We start from the raw sequence: 22136 nt of genomic DNA on the forward strand, positions 1-22136 counted from the left end.
TATATATATATATATATATATATATATATATGTCTATATATATATATATATATATATATATATATATATATGTCTATATATATATATATATATATATATATATATATATACATATATATATATATATATATATATATATATACACATATATATACATATATATATATAGATATATATATATACATATATATATATATATATATATATATATGTATATACACACACACACACATATATATATATATATATATATATATATATATATATATATATATATATACAGGTCTGTTTTTACATTTTGCTATATAACATGTGAAAATACAAAGAACCCCCTGTTATACGGTTTATGAAATATCAACATTGCAATTATTTACACATGCAAAAATACACGAACGAGAAATTATTCCTGCATTCCTAAACATAGGTCCAACCACAAGCCCTGATAGGCTCTAGTGTGCTTATCTACGTCGACATTTTTCGTAAATAACTATATGATAAATAATGCAATATAAATAGCAGTTGAAAATTAAATAAGTTCCCTAATTATAGTATAGATGAAATAAATATGTGTTTCTAAGAAAAATTTAGTATTTGTAGCTGAAACACGGAAAAAATTGGTTTTTGATATAAAGTCAGTTTTACGCTAAAGCTTTTTGCTCTATTTTTACATTTTGCCAAGAATACCCTCTCATATTTATATGAAACACGAAAATAACAATTATGCATTATCAAGACAAAAAATATAAGACAAAAAATAAATAAATGAATATATATATATATATATATATATATATATATATATATATATATATATCTATGTATCTATCTATCTATCTATATATATATATATATATATATATATATATATATATATATATATATATCTATCTATCTATCTATCTATATATATATACATATATATATATATATATATATATATATATATCTATATATATATATATATATATATATATATATATATATATACAGTACATGAACAAACACTGTCAAGAAGAGATATATTATTCTTTGTGTAAAATAAGAACCTTAAATAAACGCACGCACACATACACCATGGAACCATTCGTACCAGAATTTTTAGTTCGGTACTTACTTCTTGTGTGTATATATTATGAGAGAGAGAGAGAGAGAGAGAGAGAGAGAGAGAGAGAGAGAGAGAGAGAGAGAGAGAGAGAGAGCCTTACCTTATTGCCTTATTTTATGTTTGGGTTCCCCCAGGTCCCTCAGTGTGAGGCACCTCGTATATCCACCAGAGAGTTGCTAATACATATTCCGGTGTATTTTGCATCTTCCAGTCTTGGATGGTCTGGGATGCATCTTAGGTATTTATCGAGCTTATTCTTAAATACATTTACGCTCACTCCTGATATGTTTCTTAGATGAGCTGGCAGCACATTAAATAGTCGCTGCATTATCGATGCTGGTGCGTAGTGGATTAATGTCCTGTGCACCTTCCTTAGTTTTCCTAGTATATTTTTTGGCACTATTAATCTACCTCAGCTTGCTCTTTCTTATATTTTTAGCTCCATGATGTTTTCAGTAATTCCTTCTATTTGCTTCCATGCTTGTATTATCATGCAGCGTTCTCTTCTCCTATCTAGACTGTATAGTTTTAAAAATTGCAGTCTTTCCCAGTAGTCAAGGTCCTTAACTTCTTCTATTCTAGCAGTATAGGACCTTTGTACACTCTCTATTTGTGCAATATCCTTTTGGTAGTGTGGGTACCATATCACATTGCAGTACTCGAGTGTACTACGTACATAAGTTTTGTAAAGCATAATCATGTGTTCAGCTTTTCTTGTTTTAAAGTGTCTGAATAACATTCCCATTTTTGCTTTACATTTAGGCAACAGTGTTGCTATTTGGTCGTTGCATAACATATTCCTATTTAATATTACACCTTGTTTGTGATTGTCTCGTTATTAGGTCCCTTGTATGCATATACCATTCCTTCTCTCTTTCCATAATTTATTGATTCGAATTTATCGGAGTTAAATACCATCCTATTTATCTCAGCCCACTTATATATTTTGTTTAGATCTCTTTGTAGTGAGTTCCTATCTTCATCACAAGTAATTTCTCTACTTATTCTTGTGTCATCGGCGAAACTTCTCACTACAGAGTTATCAACATCACAGTCTATGTCTGAAATCATAATAACAAACAGCAGTGCAGCTAATACCGTACCTTGTGGCACGCCAGATATTACCTGAGCTTCATCTGATTTCTCGTCATTTGCAACCACTATCTGTTTTCTGTTTTGCAGGAATTCTTTTACCCATTTTCCTATCTTTCCCACAATATTATGCTTTCTCGTTTTTTTCTCTAATATATTATGGTGTACCTTGTCAAAGGCTTTTGCAAAATCTAGATAGATCACATCTGTGTTTTTCATTTATCATATTTTTGTATATGTTTTCATAGTGTGCTATCAGTTGGGTTTGTGTACTTTTTCCGGGCACAAAACCGTGTTGACCTATATTAAACAAATTATTTTTAACCAAATGATTCATTATTTTCTTTTTTATTACCCTCTCATACACTTTCATAATATGTGATGTTAGACTAACAGGTCTATAATTGCTTGCCTCTAGTCTTGATCCACTTTTGAAGATAGGGGTTATATAAGCTAATTTATGTTTAATATATATCTCGCTCATATCTACACTTTGTCTTAGCAGTATTGCAAGCGGCTTTGCGATAGTGTTTGCAGTTTTTTTAACAAAATCGCTGGTACTCCATCTGGTCCGGCTGCCGATCCATTTTTAATTTCGTTTATAGCCTTGACAATATCTGCTTCATTAATATCTATATCCGTTAGATATTCAACATTTTCTTCTCTCATTTCTGTTTCGTTATTCTCATTCGCAATTCTTGGCGTGAACTCACTCTTATATTTTTCTGCTAATATGTTGTATATTTCCTTTTTTCATTCGTTAGCCGTCCATCAATTCTTAGAGAGGGCCTGTTTCTAATCTCCCTTTATTCATCTTTTTTTGCATAGGAGTAAAGTACTTTGGGGTTTTTTAATGTTTTGAAGTGTCCTTTCTTCTAAGTCCTTTTTTTTCATTTTCTTTCGACTGTATAATAATTTGTTCTGCATTTTCTATCTTACATTTTATTTCCATCTTTTTCCACACATTTTTTTCTTTTGCAAGATTTTTCTTCCACTTTCTAATTTTCTGAAATAAGATCCTTCTGTGTCTTGGTATGCATGTCTTTTGTTTATTGGTTTTTTTCGGTACATATTTTTCAACAATTTTCTCCAGTATTTTGTACAGTATGTCCATATTTACATGTATATTATCACTTACAAATACATTTTTCCATTCTTTATTCAGTTCATTTATTTCTGACCATTTTATATTCTTACTATAAAAATTATATTTTCCATATCCTTCCCAACGTTTTGTGCTTTGATTAATTCTGCGATCACTTGCTTTGGAATGGACTATTAATTCTATGACATTGTGGTCTGAAATTCCCGTGTTATACACTATTATTTCTTTAACATAATTCACCTCATTCACAAATACTAGATCTAGGACATTTTCCTTTCTTGTTGGAATGTGGTTTATTTGTTGCATATTATGTTCTAATATCATATCTGAAGCTTTTCAAATTGCCTCTTATCTTTTGCGCTACTATTACTCTCTTTTTATATGTATACATACAACCACTTTCTTCTATCCGTTCTTTCCAATCCACGAAAGGAAAGTTAAAATCTCTGGATAGTAGTATATTCCTGTCTTTATGGTTTCTACATATATCATCTATTTTTTTCTATTATTATGTCAAACTCCTTAGTACTTGGGGGTATGTAAACTACAATATTCACTAGTTTATCAAATTCAAATTCTACCGCAATCAATTCACATTCTGTGTTGCTGTATTTTTCACAGACTTTTCCCTGATTTATGTAGTCTCTTCCATATATTGCGGTTTCCCCTTGATTCCTATTTGTTCTGTCTGATCTATAAGTTTGGAAACCCTTTATCTGGTCATCACTGCCAGTCTCTTGGGAATACCATGTTTCACTTATATTTATTATATCTATTTTTTCAATTTGGGTTAGTTCTTCTAAGAACTCTACTTTCCTTTTAGAGTTACTCGTGATTAAACCCTGTGCATTCATCACTATTATGGTTTGTGTTTCATCCCCATTATTTAATATTGGTAATAATATGGACTCTCCCGTGCTTCCTTCCTGTTCTGATATGATGTTCTTTTCTTCATTTCCCGGAATTCTGCCATTGAAAAAAATCCAACTTTTCTATTATATTTGCTCTTTCGCCTTCATATTTATTTTTGTGTGTATACCTGCAATAATCCCCATATCTGCACCAACCCCTGGCATTATAGATGCATTCTTTGTAGTTGGGCTCTAAATGTGCAAATTTGGGTTGAAAGGCCTCATATCTTGGGGCCTTTGGTGCATAGCGGGGTATATACGCGGCCTGCTTTTTTGTTTGTTTTTTTGTTTCATTTTTGCTTTAATTTTTCTTTTCAGTTTGCTGAGTTTTCTTACTTTCATTCATGGTTGCAGGATGCATATATCGACATTTTTTTTTGAAACTGCATCTTTTTCCTTCTTTTAGGTTTTTGCATATTTTTGGATGGAGATCTCTGCATTCGTCTCCATATCCGTCTAAATACGAACATTTACCATATATTTCATAATTATGGCATATCTTTGGATGCTTTAGTAGCATCTTTCGCCAAATCTACAATTCCATCTTTCCAGCAAATTGCAGACTATATCTATCTTTTTTTTTTTCTTGTTCTTGATCTTCCCTAAATTATGTAGGTCCGGGTAGAGTCTCTTGGGTCTATTATTTGCTTCCATCTGATAATTTATTTCTTCATAGGTATGTTGTTGGATGGCATCATAAGTTACATCAATGATTTCCTCTGCATCCTTACACATATCCTGTTCATTTTTCTCTTCTTCTTCTTCTTCTTCTTCTTCTTCTTCTTCTTCTTCTTCTTCTTCTTCTTCTTCTTCCTATTCTTTATCTTCAACTATTTGCAGATTTAGTCTCAACTTAATTATATTTTCTATCCAGACTAAGCATGTTGAGCAGAAAAGAGAGAGAGAGAGAGAGAGAGAGAGAGAGAGAGAGAGAGAGAGAGAGAGAGAGAGAGAGAGAGAGAGAGAGAGAGGGGGGGGGGGATTATAATAGTAGCCAAGTTGTCATTTTTTTTTAGTAGAAACTAACATCGAATGTAGATATACACTTATACCAAGGCCGTCTTCCTTGTAAAGGAGGGAAGGAACAATGTGGGATGTCTTGAATTGGCGTGGGAATTTGGGATTTTATTTCCACAGGGCAGACTACCTTAGTTTACGAGCCGATGAGGGCTTCTGGAAATCCATCGAAAAGCTTTTACGATTTTCTACATAACGCCTTTGCCTATTTTTAGCTATTTTATTTTATTTTATTATTGTACAATGACTTTTGGATGAAGGCATGATTTACACCGAGAAACTTATTTTGCGCCTCGGAATGGCCAAACTATAATAGATATGAACTTCTTGTTCATAGCGTTTTGTCGAGGAAGGGTTGAATATTTCCATCATGTAAGCAGTATGTATAGTAGACTTGTAATAAACTTATATCTCTCTTGATAGCATGGCTGGTTAGAAGTCATTGCTAGTATTGTTTCGACTCTTTGCCCAGCCAGAAGCATTTATCATGAATGATTTTTCAGGGGATATGTATTTCCAAAGGTTGAATTCGATATTAAATGCTATTGTAGTTGATGTTTACACTGATTAAAAGCACGAATGTTAGTGATAAATATTCATCATAAATAACTACGTGTTGCAAATTCGCTAATCGGCTATCGTTGTGGAGATGGGTTTATTTCAAGTCTAAGAACAGGTTCCTGAATTCGACAGGATTATGTACAGTAGACTTGTAATAAACTTACTCTCTCTTGATAGCATGGTTGCTTAAAGGTCCTTGCTGGCATTGTTCAACTCTGAGGCACAGGTTCGAATTCTTGCCCTGCCAGAAGCATTTATCATAAATGAATTTCCAGTTGATATACATTCTCAAATGTAGAATTCGATATTAAATGGAAGTGTGGTTGATGTTTACACACACACATACATACACATATTATATATATATATATATATATATATATAATATGTGTGTGTGTGTGTGTGTTTGTATGTATGTATGTATGTATGTATGTATATATATATATATATATATATATATATATATATATAGATAAATAGATAGATAGATAGATAGACAATTGTGTTTTTTGTGTGTATTACTTATGAATGAAACTACAGGAACGCGTTGTCTTCAGTTGCAAAGTGCCTCGGCAGAAAATGAAACTAAAATTATATATCCGTAAAAGTTTCACTTTATTTACATATTTCTACGAGGATTTGTTTTTAGACAGACATTTACATTATATGAACTAGAGTAACGATACAAACGAATGCACGAAATATGAGCAGAAGAGTCCTCATCTCCCTTCATGACCGAGGGTGAACACCCCATTATTGTTTTTCAAATGCACCTGACCTTATCGAAGAGAAATGTTTAGCATATTATTTTGGTGTCATTTGGCAGAGTTAATAAGAATTACGCATTTTGCAAATTTCTCTTTAAATTTAAACATAGATTGAGTTTCATACCAAAGCTTATTTTTTTCAAATCCAGATTTTATTTGATTTATTTCCATGTTAAAATTAACCAGTTTTTTAAAGTATATCCCATGAAATGGTTGATGTCATTAATAAAGGAAAATTATAATCATCCATTTTTTTTTTCATTTATTATACATAGTTTATTCAATTTTATTATCTTTTCCAGTAATCATACGATTGGATCAATGTGGAAATTGTCAATTGACTTCCATCGATCTGATATACTGTCATAATTTTTTCTTGCATGTAATTATATCATTGCATTATTGTTCTTATTACCATGTTAACTTTCAAGTTATGAAACAAATCTAATATCACATGGTCGGACAAACATTTTTTCCCCATGTGTTTTGCTGTTGTTAATATCACAAGGAAGTCTTTATCTTTTTATCTCCATGATGCATCGTCTAATGATATATCTGGATACTATAATCTCTTGGCATAATGGCTAATTATATCTTTTTCATCACCATTATAGCTGGACAACATATTGGCATCGTTGTTAAAACATGTACGGGAATATGGATTTTTCTTTGCTTTATTGTTGCGTCAGAATTTATACTGTACATAGGCAGCAATATTGGTGGGAATATTGGTGGGTTTTCAGTATACAATAAATTCAGATTCATTATCATCTTTATTATTCGGCAATCCATAAAGGGTTGGTTTATATTATTTTACATTACCATAGTAAGTTTTATCTGTGGCACTAATTGATTGAATGTCATTTTGTTCTTCGTCCAAAAACATGTTATGTCGTCAATATATTCAAATAAAAGATTTTCCAGGTTATATCGAAATTATGAGGGGAATATTTTCTGTTTTATTCAAATTTGCAATATTTTACGCAATTTGATTAAACATATTGAGGTTTTTTTAGCGAATGGTGAATACAAAATCGTGCAAAATCTTAGGCAGCCATTTTATTGAGTGATAATACCATATCGAAATTTACAGGTCTGGAATCAAGAGTACTGTTTGTGCAATCTGATTCATTATTTCAAGTCTGCATTATTGTTTGTATCTGAATCAGCTAAAGTAAATACAAACTGTAAGAGAGAGAGAGAGAGAGAGAGAGAGAGAGAGAGAGAGAGAGAGAGAGAGAGAGACTGGCTTACAGGGTTTGAAAAAGCTGTTGGTAGCGAAAACCATCGATATTAAAAAAAAAAATTTACAAGACTGAGGTATTTAGGTAATTACGCTAGCGGAAGTTGACGAGCTTCTGATATGCTTTCTGTGCAAGTGTATTATAAATTTTGTAACATTAGTATGAAAAATTTTACAGTGCCACAGCCTTCTCTCTATTTCGTGTAGCATTCTGATCAGGGGCATGAAGATGGCATTAGTAACAAAGTCAAGTTTTGATCAATGCCCATGATAATTATCCATCTGGATTGGATCTCTTAATTGCTGTTTTCATCGGTGTTCATTAAAATGAGTTTATCCTTTCATTGGCATTTTCTTAATACACTGACGGACAGAAGTATAGAAAGCATGAAAGATTTCAATGTTAACTTTCACACTTTATAATTTTTCTTGCTTTTAAGACTCGTTATTGGAAATAGTATAGTTGTGTATATTTAATAATTGACATTTTCTTCGTCGTTTAATTAAATTGGTTTGATAATATGCTTACATTTTTTTCACGTGTACTTTCGTGTGTATTTATAAAAATATTCAAAAGCAAGAAAGAAAGACAGCACAAAGAACGGATAGCTTTCATGTGAAAAACTGCAAGATCAAGATTGTTAGTCTGACGTATAGCCTTTAAAGCCATGTTGCTAAAAGGAGAAAGAGAAAGAACAGCCCCGTAAATCGAACAAAAATGAGGATAATTTGTTACGCAATTGAAGTTGAACGTGTTTTCCAGTCTTGCCGAAGCAGCAACAAAGAGATGTAGACATTTTTCCGTGTTTGGATTTTTTTCAAAGATTTTGTATTTCATATGGTTGTTACTAGTTATTGTAATTAAAGTATTACTGTTTATATGCATTCTCTCTCTCTCTCTCTCTCTCTCTCTCTCTCTCTCTCTCTCTCTCTCTCTCTCTCTCTCTCTGTATATATATATATATATATATATATATATATATATATATATATATATATATATATATATATTTATATATATATGTGTATATATATATATATATATATATATATATATACATATATATAATATCAGCATCATCATCACCATCATCTCCTACGCCTATTGACGCAAAAGGCCTCGGTTACATTTTGCCAGTCGTCTCTATCTGGAGCTTTTAAATTAATACTTCTATTCATCAGCCCCTACTAGACGCTTCATAGTCCCCAGCCATGCTCAGGTATATATATATATATATATATATATATATATATATATATATATATATATATATATATATATATATACACACAACAACAAAGGCCGTGGTTTCTAGTCCACTGCGGGGCAAAGGCCTCAAACATGTCCTTATTCATTGTTGATGGTGGGAGACTTTTGCCCTATTGCTCATAGCAAACCAACCTAGTATGAGTAGCCCTGATTAGTGCAACTTTGCTAATTATGAAGATACACAAATCCTTTCACCATGTTAAGGGATGCTTCTCGGAATGTACATAGACAGGAAGCATATAAAGATGGTTCTCAATTTTTGCCATGTTTGCTGTACCATAGCTTCATTATTGGTGGTAATGGCGTCAGTGATCTTTTCCTTGAGATCAGTGATATCCTGTATCTTTGTTCGTCATACGATATCTTTGCCATAACCCCATAGAATGAGGTCCTAGTGAGTGATATCTGTTGAACTAGGTGGCCAGGGATCTGGGCCATCCCTTCCAATTCAACAGTCTGGAAATGTTTGGATTAGGATCCCACGAAAATGATAGTGGATTGAAGGCCATCTAGTTGGGGTCCCGCATATTCAGTCAAAATGTCAAGGTAAACATTTGCAGGAATTGATGTGTCTTGGCATAAAAATGGACCAATGATTCGATTGCGCGCGATCCCACAACTCGCATTTAACTTTGAACTTTCACGGTGGAGTTCCCTTGTCACCTTCCTTGAAGCATGAAAGTTTCCCTCATCGCTAAAACAAACTAGGTTGAGGAGCGTTTCATCCTCATGAATTAATTTCTGCACGGTTACTCCAAACTCTTTCGTCTTAGTTTATTATTTGGCTCAAGTTCCTGTATGAATTGCACTTTGCAATCATACAATCGCAAGTTCTTGTGTAGGTCTCTATGCACTGTTGAACGTGGTAGCTTTGTATGGCAGCAGTACGTATAGACTTTGTAGAAGAACGATCAAAGGCTCAAAGGCTTGTTTTCATCAGATGTTCTTAGTCATCCACTCATCCCTTTATCCAAGACTTTCATTGTCTCCATATATTTCTTGTGATATGCTGAACTGACAGACGTGACGGTAAACTTTTTCCATCCTCAGCTGAGTCTGGGTATATGTTTTTGTTTTAGTAAACCATAAGACATATTGTGGATTTTTTCTTGGAGTAGTTATATTTATGGGTCCATTCAACAGTGCCTCTTTCATCAAGAGGATACCGGATATGCACAAATGGTATTTGATTTAGAAATATGAAAACTGCTAATCAAGTTAACTCATCAATGATTTTTGTAATATTTATTTTGAATTGTAAATATAATGTATGAAACTCCTGTATATGCAAACACATTTACTGTATGTACAGTAGGTGTATATAAAACTAGATGATAATATAACGGCTTCCTTCATTATAACGAACGTCAAATAATAGAATTATAACCTCTGTATTCTTTTATTCATTTACATAGTTATACAGAATTAATTTATAACTTTAATCCTTTTTTTTCCGTTCAACCAACAGTTACCCGCGCTCGAGCATCCTTTCGCCAATCCTTTCGCATGCGGCTCGGAAAGACTCCTGCCAGTGGGGCGTCAACATCCCCCGGCGCCAGGATGGAACCCATCCTGGATGAGACCACTGACGAACCAACGGAAGAGGAGGAAGATGTCTCGCATGATGCAAGGTGAGTTCCTAGGGTTGAGTCTTTATAGCTTTTTTTTCCTGAGGGACAGAAAATAAAGCATATTTGATAGAGAGAGAGAGAGAGAGAGAGAGAGAGAGAGAGAGAGAGAGAGAGAGAGAGAGAATTTCTTTAAGGGAAACTTAAGTATTTTAGTCCTACTTTATTATTTGATTGTATTCAGATATTCAGGAAAATTATCATCTGTCATATTTCTTTTTCTCTACAATTGCCTCATAAAATATAAACAAAAACAATTATCTGCTGCTGCTGCTTTCTTAATTCAATTGTAGTAACTTTTGCAGACCTCAGACTAAAAAGATAAGGAAGTTATATTTTGATTAATTAACGAATCTCTTAAAAAATGTGAATGTTTTTATCAACACATATTCTTTTTGCATTGATTTTTTTCATGTTTTCCAAATACTTCTATCCTAATTGCCTTTCGTTATTACTAAACGTAAAGTTAGTGTCATTCGTTTTCCCTCAAAAATGTTATGAAATTATTCTCATTTTAAAATTGAGTTCATTTCGGAGGTTATTTCTGCTTTAGTAAGTCGGTTTGTCATGGGTTGCATGCTTTAATGTAAAATTCAGATAACATATAATAAATATTAAAAAAAAATGTACTTGAAATGGATAGATTAAGTACAAATTGTTTTACATGCCACCTCAAGACAGAAGTAAACCTATTTGTAAAACTTTATATTGCATGAAGTTTCGTAACAATTGTAATAGTGAGAGTTTCTGGAAGTTACTAAAGTTTGCATCCTTGTAACACTGCTTTTGAACTCGCTTTCATTGATATGTACACTTTTCTGCTTGAAAAAGATAAATATTTGCTCCGTATTTTGAAATAACCATATCTCACAATTTATTGGACGGAAGTTCGGGACCCACTCAAACCCTTAAGTTTCTAGTATTTTCTGCAACCTCGCCATCCTTGTGAGCTAAGGAAGGGGTGTTTGGAAGAGAACGTAGGTCTACCTGTTCGAGTCATCAGCAGCCATTCCCTGCACCTCCCTGAACCTAGCTTCGACGTTTATGTGCAGTGGGATCTTGGGTCCTGATCATATATATATATATATATATATATATATATATATATATATATATATATATATATATATATATATATATATGTGTATGTGTGTGTGTGTGTGTGTGTGTGTGTGTGGTTGGTCTCAAGGACATTGCCATATCATTTGGCTCTGCCACTCGTGAGCTCCCTTTATTTTAAACCTGTAAACTATTGTGGAGAATGATTAAAGGAGTTATTTTTTCTAAAATTTACTTTAAAGAGCTTTTTTACTTTTGTTAGGGTGTATATATATATATATATATATATATACATATACATATATATATATACATATATATATATACACACATATATATATATACATATATATATATATATATATATATGTATGTATGTATATACACACACACACACACACACACACATATATATATATATATATATATATATATATATATATATATATATATATATATATATATCTTATATACATATATATATATATCTTATATACATATATATATATATATATATGTGTGTGTGTGTGTGTGTGTGTGTGTGATAAATTTTGCACATTTAGACGTGTTTTTCATATTCAAATAAGCCATATATGGATTATTTGAATATGAAAAACACGTCTACATGTGCAAAATTTATCATTAATCGAATGCCAAGTAACAAACTACCAATTAGCTACGATGGTGAAGATGGGTTGATTTCAATTCTAAGTACAAAACACCTGAATTCGACAGGTATAAGCACAGAAGAATTGTCATTGACTTTTATCTTTCTTCGTGGCCAAGTGGTTTAGTCACTGTCTATACAAGCTTGTCGACCAGGGTTCGATTCCCGGCCGGTCACAAGCTCTTGTCTTTGTATGATTTCGCCTGGGGCTCTGATCCCGAGGTCGTTAAGAGAATCCAGACATTTATGTATCAAAAACATATATGGCTTATTTGATATATGTGTGTATGTATATAAGATATATATGCTTTATATATATATATACATATATATATATATATATATACTGTATGTATATTGTTATATATATATATATATATATATATATATATATATATATATCGTATATACCCATATATATATGTACGAATATAAGATATATATATATATATATATATATATATATATATATGTGTGTGTGTGTGTATATATATTTACATATATGTATATATATACATATATATATACATATATGTATATATATATATATATATATATTTATATATGTATATATGTATATATATATATATATATATATATACTTATATATACATATATATGTATATCCATATATTCATATATATATGTATATATATCCATATATATATATATATATATATATGTATATATATATATATCCATATATATATACTGTATATATATATGTGTGTGAGAGAGAGAGAGAGAGAGAGAGAGAGAGAGAGAGAGAGAGAGAGAGAGAGAGAGATAAACAAGCAGGATTTAGAAAATGTAGAATGCTACAGCAGACCAAATTTTCCTTTTAAGACATGCACACTATTGTGTAGAATATAGAAATCCACTTTTGATGGCATTTGTGGACTATGAAAAAGCCTTTGAAAGTGTGCACCTGCTAATTTTGTGGAGAGGCCTTTGTTATTATGGAGTTCCGTTTAAATATGTAAATTTGAATAAGTCTGTTCATGAGCATAGCAAGTTCAAAGTTAATGTTAGTGGAGTCCTATCAAATTAATTTCCAGTCAACAACGGAGTACTCCAAGGGAATGCGTTGTCACCTATGTTGTTTATCATTCTCATGGATTTTTGATGTATAGAACAGTTGGGTATGGTTTTATAGGCTTAAAATGCTGCTCATGAATGGTAGAGTCAAGGGACAGTGATAATGCTCCATCAAGCACGACAATGCTCTACAGACTTACCATATATACATATGATCATTTACCTAGCCCCCTATCCACCCAAGCTAGGACCAGGGGTGTCAGGCAATGACTGCTGATAACTCAGCCTGTAGACTTATAGGTTCTCTCAACCCCCATCTCTAATACAGGGTATTAAGAATTGGAGTTTAATGAAAGATTGAAAAAAGAAAATCAGACAATGGCTAGGTTAGGTAAAATTTAGAAATCAAATCGCCTGATTTTACAAATAAAAATCAGACTATATATCAATTTAGTGAGATTGGTGATACTGTATGGACATGAGTCATGGCATGACAATAAAACAATCTCCAACAGATTTAGTAGACTTGAGAACAAAGCCCGCAGAAGGATATTGGGAGTTAAATGGCAGGACAGGATTAGAAATGAAACTATGAGAGATTACTCGAGTGCTATATTATGTGAATGAGATCATGGTGAGGAGTAAGTGTAGATGGTTTGGTTATGTTCTTCGCACTCCCCAAGAGAGATTAGTTCATCAAACTTTCAACTGGGCTCTACAAGGAACTAGAAGAGTTGAAGACCCAGGTTTACATGGCTGAGGACTATGAAGCACGGAGTAGGAGATGATGAATGGAGAAGTATTGATTTAAAAGCCCAAGATAGATACGACTAGCGAAATCTAGCCGAGGTTCTTTGCATTTGTCAATAGGCGTAGTAGAGATGATGAAGATGATGTGTGTGGGTGTGTATGTATGTGTGTACGCTCACGGATGAATTAATTACACTCATGTTAGGAAATCAGTTGTAGCATTTACATCTATTTTGAGTATTTTGAATATTTCAGGACCTTGTCAATATCAGCATGCGTTAATTAACATCCTTTATTCATTTGTATGTTAACATAACCATTTATAACCTAGTACTTCCAATTACTCTGTTTTAGAATGAAACGTTGCTATTTCTTAGTTGATACAGCGTCAATTTATAAGAAGTCCTTGTCAGTTAGGCAACTATAACGAACTTATCTTCAGAATGTTCAAACAACGTCAGAATCTCCAATTACTGAACTGCCCCAAGTGATTAAACGTTGATAGCCGAAATAAAGGAAACAAGTTTAAACAATAGTTTCGAAGCGAGCATGGTAACTTCGGTGTTGAGTCCCGTAGACTGAAGGCGATGGGTGGAATCTATGGCCTAAATAAATTGGAGAGAGAAAACGAAGGCATCTGCAGAATGAGTTCTTGAGATTAAGACTTGATTTCCCTAATGGAGTCCTTTGAAGAAACTGGAGAACTTTCTTCCCACTCCATCCCCGGCCTCTGCTCCCCCTTTTTTTAGGAATATATTTGAGTAAAATCCCTTTCGATCCTGTTCTCTTAATCGAATTGTTTTAAGGGCAGACATTGGATGTCCATCCTGTGAAATGAATTGACCCAATCCGGCTTTTCTTCTGGTTATTAATTAAACACGATTGATTGAGTCCTTTGAATGGCTTCATCAATTTAAAAGAGCGTTATTCACATCACCTAATTTCCGTATTTTCAACGGTTGTTCGGTTTTGTCGGAGAGGAGACCAGTTTCCGAATAAACAGACGTGTACAGACTAAAATTAATTTCTGCCTTCATCCAGTAGGTATCATTGCCGTATTAGTCTTGATTATAAGCTTTGGAAATGTACACGCATCGTATAGTTTCCTGTAAGCGCATGATTTTTTTATATTTTTGACTGGTTTCTTTATCTTTATTTTGTATTACGTAGTAATGTTCAGGATGAACATGGAACATAATTGTGACATAAGAAATTATGATAAGGGATTTGTTTGAGTTCTGTAGTTAATGTAGCATGATCGGTGCTGGACTTAGAAAGTATTTGGGGTGATAGAAATTCATACTATAGGTGTAATGATTATTGTTTGAATGTTTTGATCAAGATTTTAAAAATAGAGCTATATATATATATATATATATATATATATATATATATATATGTATATATATATGTATATATATATATATATATATATATATATATATATATATATATATATATATATATATATATAGTTTTTATGCACGTTACATAAGAATTTTCATGATTCCGACCATCCTCTGCATTCAGATCTTCCAGGACTGTATCATCCTGTATGTCATACTAGGTATGCAGTTAATTCTAACAGCATTGCCATCTCAATATTAAATAGTATTCTGTAAGTTTTATTCCAGCTGTTACCAGTGTCAATGAATTGTGACTTGTAATTAATCTGCTGCGATGCATAAAAGTGTTATGCGGTGTATTGATTACGGTGCAGGAGAAAGCTAATGCGATGGAAGAAAATCTAGATAAGTCTAGAACGAATAGATTCATGCATACGTGGAAGTTGAAAGTAAGTGACGTCATTTAAAACCAGAACTGCGATTATAGAGATTGTTGCGTGTTAGTTAATAGATTTTTTTTTTCTTTTTTTGTGAATGTTTTTTATCAAGTGAATAGGAATAATTTTAGTAACATCCTATGAAATTATGTAAATGTAAAGTAAATTTATCACAAGTACTCTTACGAAGATTTTAGGGCCGAGCTTTTGTGATGTATCATGTGACATAACCGTAAAATACGTACCCAAGGTGCGGTGGTATGTAAAGACTAGTTTTGCATTACAAAGAATTTGAAAGCAACTACGCAACGTTCTCTGGGAAGCAGATCACAGTTAAGTTCCCCTTCGGGTTTGAATGTGAACTGTTCTTAAGGAACTGTTAAAGTGTTAATAACTGTCTAAGCCTAGTGCTATTGTGTGTCTGAATTGCTTTAATCAAGCGAAGTGTTAAGAACTGTATAATCGATGCTTTGACTTGGTCTAATTACTAAGCCTAAACTTTCCCTTACTTGCTGTTAATAAAATTCAGTTGTACTTAACCATTCGATCGAAACCAACTGCATAATTTGGACGCGTGCTCTGACGTAGCAACACATTATCGTCTTTTGTAATTCTTTAATAGAATATGATACCTTTGAGATTTCACACGAATTAGCACAGACGAGTGTGGATTGAGCTGTAAGTTATATGATTATGTAAGTTGTACAGTGAAATTAGCTCAATACCACTTTATTAACATTAGATGATACATTTGTAAGAATTGCATATTTCATTTAAATTTGTAATAAGATTATGTTTTTGGAAGTCATCTGAATTATTCAATTCTTTTACTCTTTTATATAACTATGTTACCACCTTGAGTCTGGTCACTAGTACTTTTAAATTTATTCAAGTTATAAACCTAAGGGAATTCTAAGAGCATTCTGATAATTGATTATCCTGATTGATTTTCTGAACTTGTAAAACATCGAACCTAACACTACCCTACCCATACCCCTCCTTACCACATGTATCCACCTGATCCACTGATGCCCTACCCTCCTCCTAATCACTTGCATGACTTGCATGTTCTTAATTCTCTTGATTGGTTCCAAGTACTCTCTTTTTATTACATGGCCATAGTATATCAGATGAGCTTTCCTAGCCTTATCTTTTACATATTCTTCTTATATCTTGACTCCCTCCTTTCCAGTATTGATATTCCAGTAATCCATTTCACTATCGTAATCTTGTTCCTTTCCAACAGTCCCTCATCTCTCCTAAGGTTTTGTCCCTTGCAATAGCACGGGCCTGATAACAGTCTTATGGATCTTAATTTTTAGGCTTAATGTCATTTTCTTGTCTGAAATAACTCCAGTTACTTCTCTCCACTTTTCCATGTTATTTCACTCTCTGTCTCACAGCTTTTTCACTACCTCCCTCCTCTATTATTATTGATTCCAAGTTGTTGAACTAGTTCTGTTTTAACACTGCCCTCTTCCACTTGAATGTTTACTTTTTCTCTACTACTAGCCTTTTACCCTGTCATTCCAGTGTTCACCTTCAATCCTTTCCTTTCTAGGGCTCCTTTCTATTGTAAAAACCTTTTTTGTATTCTTCTGTGATTGATATAATTACTAAATCATCAGCAAACATAATTTTCCACAAATCTTTTTTGTTTCTTAATTGTGATGACAAGGAACAGGAATTGATAAGGCCAACCATCACAGTTGATAGCCCAGTCTCCCCATATTTTCTCTGTACAGAGGCTCATGCCTCTGATACATCAACTTCATTAACTTACCAAATTCTCTGGTGCTCCTCTATTCCTTAAACACCAATAAACTAACCTTCTTGGTATCTTCGAAAGATCCACAAAACATTTAAACTTTCCTGTTTCCTTCTAGATACTTCTCTTTGGCTTGTCTTACTATAAGAATAGCATCCACTGTGCTCTTTCCTATCAAGCCCAAACTGCTGCTCATGTATGTCTATCAGTTTTCTCAACCTTCTTTCTAGAACTCTTTCTAGTATCTTGAATACAGGCTCCAAAAACTTTATTCCTCTCCAGTTCTCAGTTTAACATGTCTCCTTTTTGTTTATACAATTTAATGCTCCAAATATCTTCCATTCCTCTCCAGTTCTCAGTTTAACATGTCTCCTTTTTGTTTATACAATTTAATGCTCCAAATATCTTCCCAGTCTCTTGGCTTTTCATCTCTTTCCATAGATTTCTCAATGCCTTAATTATTTGTATTGTTACCTCTGATTGTCATACAGCTTTATTTACTTTTTCTTCCTTATACCAGTCTCTACTTCCCTTTTTCTGAAGTTTGCTATTGGCCCTTCAACAGGAAAAAAAATTTTCAGTTCTTCACTCTCATTCTCATTGTTTAATAGTTATGAAAAATAGTCTTTCCATCTTCTCTTGACTTCATCTTCCTCATTTAACATATTTTCATTTTCATCCATAATAATTCCCACAACCCTACATCCTGCCTATCTTTTCTTCTCGCTTCTATAATTATGGAAAAAACTTTTTCCCTCCAGTGTTTTTATTATCTCATATCACTCTCTTCTGGCTTATTCCTTTGTAATTATTACCATTCTCTTAATTTCTCTCTATTCATCTATATTCCTCACTAGTTTGGTAGTTGTTATCATTTGTCACCTTCTGGCTATACTCTATTCGATAACAGCTGTTTGAACCTCTTGATATCACCACCATTTTTCTCTTTCCTGTTGTTGTTTACCAATTGTACTCTTACCCACCTCTGCTGCTGCTGGCACCACAATCTTTCATAGCATGTCATATCTCCTCAGATGATTACAAAGTTCCATCAACATCTCTTTTTTTGGCTTTATCCACTTTACTTCTGAACTTTCATGCCTTCTCGCACCCCAGCTTCCAAGTTTTGATCCTCCTATTCCTTGTTGGGGCTTTACTTAACCTTAATTGGTTTCAACTTAAAATCTGTCACCACCAGTTATGTTGAGCTACAACTGGTTCATTTGAAACAAATTAACAGTCCGTGACAATTTTTGGTTTCCATCCCTACCCAAAACATAGTAGATTTGACTTTAATTTTGTGCACTTTTATAAACTTTGTATTCAAAATTACTAGATTTATAGCTTCTGCTAATTCTAAAAATCCTTCTCTCCCCTGGTTTCTATCAAAACCTCTTCCTCCATGAATTCCTTTAAAGCCATCAGAGCTCTCACCTACATGGTCATTCATGTTCCTAAATATCACTATCAGCTCACTTCTTGGAACTATTTCCATATATTGTTCGAATATCTTTCTAAATTCCTCCTCCTCCTCTTCATTACTTTTGTTTAGGGGCATAAGCAGAGATGATATGCCATACGCCCATTTCATTCATCAAACTTAGGCCCATGAGTATGTCATTGATACACGACTTTTGAGACATTCTCCTGCAAATCTGGATGGAGAATGGTTCCTGCCCCATTTCTCATTCTCGTCCCGTGTGTAGTAAGCTTTATATCCTATCCCAAATTTTCTTGTATCTTTCCCTTCTCTATTAGGCTGATTTATGTTTGGAATTTTTTATACACACACACACACATATATATTTATATATATATATATATATATATATATATATATATATATATATATATATATATATATATATGTATATATATATATGAATGTGTTGAGGTGGTTTGGCCATGTTGAGAGAATGGAAAATGGTTGTCTGCTAAAGAAGGTGATGAATGCAAGAGTTGATGGGAGAAGTACAAGAGGAAGGCCAAGGTTTGGGTGGATGGATGGTGTGAAGAAAGCTCTGGGTGATAGGAGGATAGATGTGAGAGAGGCAAGAGAGCGTGCTAGAAATAGGAATGAATGGCGAGCGATTGTGACGCAGTTCCAGTAGGCCCTGCTGCTTCCTCCGGTGCCTTAGATGACCGCGGAGGTAGCAGCAGTAGGGGAGTCAGCATTATGAAGCTTCATCTGTGGTGGAAATGTGGGAGGTTGGGCTGTGGCACCCTAGCAGTACCAGCTGAACTCGGTTGAGTCCCTGATTAGGCTGAAGGAACATAGAGAGTAGAGGTCCCCTTTTTGTTTTGTTTCTTTGTTGGTGTCGGCTACCCCCCAAAACTGGGGGAAGTGCCTTGGTATATGGATGGATGGTATATATAATACATTATATGTATTTATATATACATACATGTATATATATATATACATATATATACATGTATGTATATATAAATACGTATATATGTATACACATATATATATATATAATACATTATATGTATTTATATATATATACATGTATATATATGTATATATACATACATGTATATATATGTGTATATATATATATATGCATATATATACATGTATGTATATATAAATACATACCTATGTATACATACATATATATATATATATATATATATATATATATATATATATAATTATATGGGTGGTTTTATCTCCTTTCTGCTAAGCAATTTAACAGAATTTAGGTATGTCCAAAAGGAATTAAATGGTTTAAATTGCACAGTAAAAGTTTAGAACTTAAGGTTATATAACATATTGACAATTCAAGGCCTCACATGTTATGATGGTCAAAATTTTGCTCGCTATGACTTCACCTCACAATACTAACGATCAGATCCCCTGCAATCGTGTTGATGAACCAAGAGGTGTTTAATGTCGTGGACTTGGTGTCTGAATATTTTTTTGCATGCAAAAGAATACATGTACCAAGCTAGCCAATTGTCATTTGTTGTCATGTCATGGTGCACTAGGCAGGTGTTACATAGTGAGGTCAACATAAATCGTCTGAACATTGCAAACATCAAAAGCCACATAACGCAATGTGCTACCCATAACCTAGTGCAAGAAGTGTTTCGATGTGTGTAGAAATAAATGACAACTTTGCAACACGCCAGCAAGCACCACGCAACTGTATAAAAGACAGCGGTGATCAGGTTGAGTATTATGGGCTGCCAATGCAAGATCCCGGGTGTTACATAAGGTAGGGCAATCTAAAACGAACGAACAAAAGGTCGAGTCCTTTACAGGCTGCCAAGACAATGGCCCATAAAGTATGACAATACTTTATGAATTCCATTTATAGACTATGAGAAAGCATTTGATTCGGTCAAACATCAGTAGTAATGAAAGCCCTTCAAAAACAAGGAATAGAAGAATCTTATGTTAGAACACTTGAAGGTACCTGTACAAAGAGTACAGCCATCCTAAGACTACCCAAAGATAGTGTGAATAATCCTATTGAAAAAAGAGGTAGACAGGGTGACCCCATCTCTCCTCAATTATTCACAGCATGTCTAGAAGGAATTTGTAAGAATATAGATGGGGAAATGTAGGAATCATTATTAATGGGGAATACCTTAACAACTTAAGATTTACAGAGGACATTGTTGTGTTTAGTGAATCATTGGAGGAATTACAAAATATGATAAAAGATTTGAATAGAGAAAGCAGAAATGTCAGATTGAAATGAGTATGAGTAAATCTAAGATAATGTTCAATGAAAAGGAAGAGGCAACAAATAAGAATTATGCATGAGCTTCTGGTGATTATTAATGAATATACGTAATTAGAACAGATAGTAGTGTTTCCCCAGGACACGGTACCGAAATTAAAAGAAAGATAGGTATAGGATGGAGAGCATTTGGTAAACAAAATGAGATTATGAAAAGTAAAATCCCACTTTCTCTAAAAAGAAAAGTATTTAATGAGATAGTCTTACCAGTATTAACTTATGAATCAGAAATTTGGAGCCTTACTAAAGTCTTAGAACATAAGCTAGCTACAACTCAAAGAGCTATGGAAAGAATAATGATGGGAACAACACTAAAAGACAGAAAAAGAGAAACATGGATACGAGAGAAAATTAAAGTAGAGGATATTATAACAACTCATAAGAAAAAGAAATGGGCATGGACATGACATGAGAATGACAGATAATAGATGGACATTACAGTAACAGAATGGGTCCCTGGAGATTATAAAAGAAGCAGAGGAAGAGAGAGGAGACAATGGATCGACGAACTAAGGAAGTTTGGAGGCGTGGACTGGCACAGAAAGACCATACACAGACGCAAGTGGAAGGACATGTCTGAGGTCTTTGTTCTGCATTGAACTAGTAACACCTAT

At 33.1% G+C, this 22136-nt stretch overlaps 1 protein-coding gene across 1 annotated transcript in view; it reads left to right on the forward strand.

The window, feature by feature from the left end:
• LOC137619891 (potassium voltage-gated channel subfamily H member 2-like) overlaps positions 1-22136 on the forward strand; it is a 913085-nt gene that overhangs the window by 687703 nt on the left and 203246 nt on the right. Inside the window, exon 5 of the mRNA XM_068350179.1 lies at positions 10540-10702. Coding sequence (XP_068206280.1) covers positions 10540-10702 — 163 coding nt within the window. The remainder of the gene's footprint in view (positions 1-10539; positions 10703-22136) is intronic.

The sequence above is a fragment of the Palaemon carinicauda genome, chromosome 26, assembly GCF_036898095.1.
Source record: "Palaemon carinicauda isolate YSFRI2023 chromosome 26, ASM3689809v2, whole genome shotgun sequence".
NCBI lineage: Eukaryota > Metazoa > Arthropoda > Malacostraca > Decapoda > Palaemonidae > Palaemon > Palaemon carinicauda.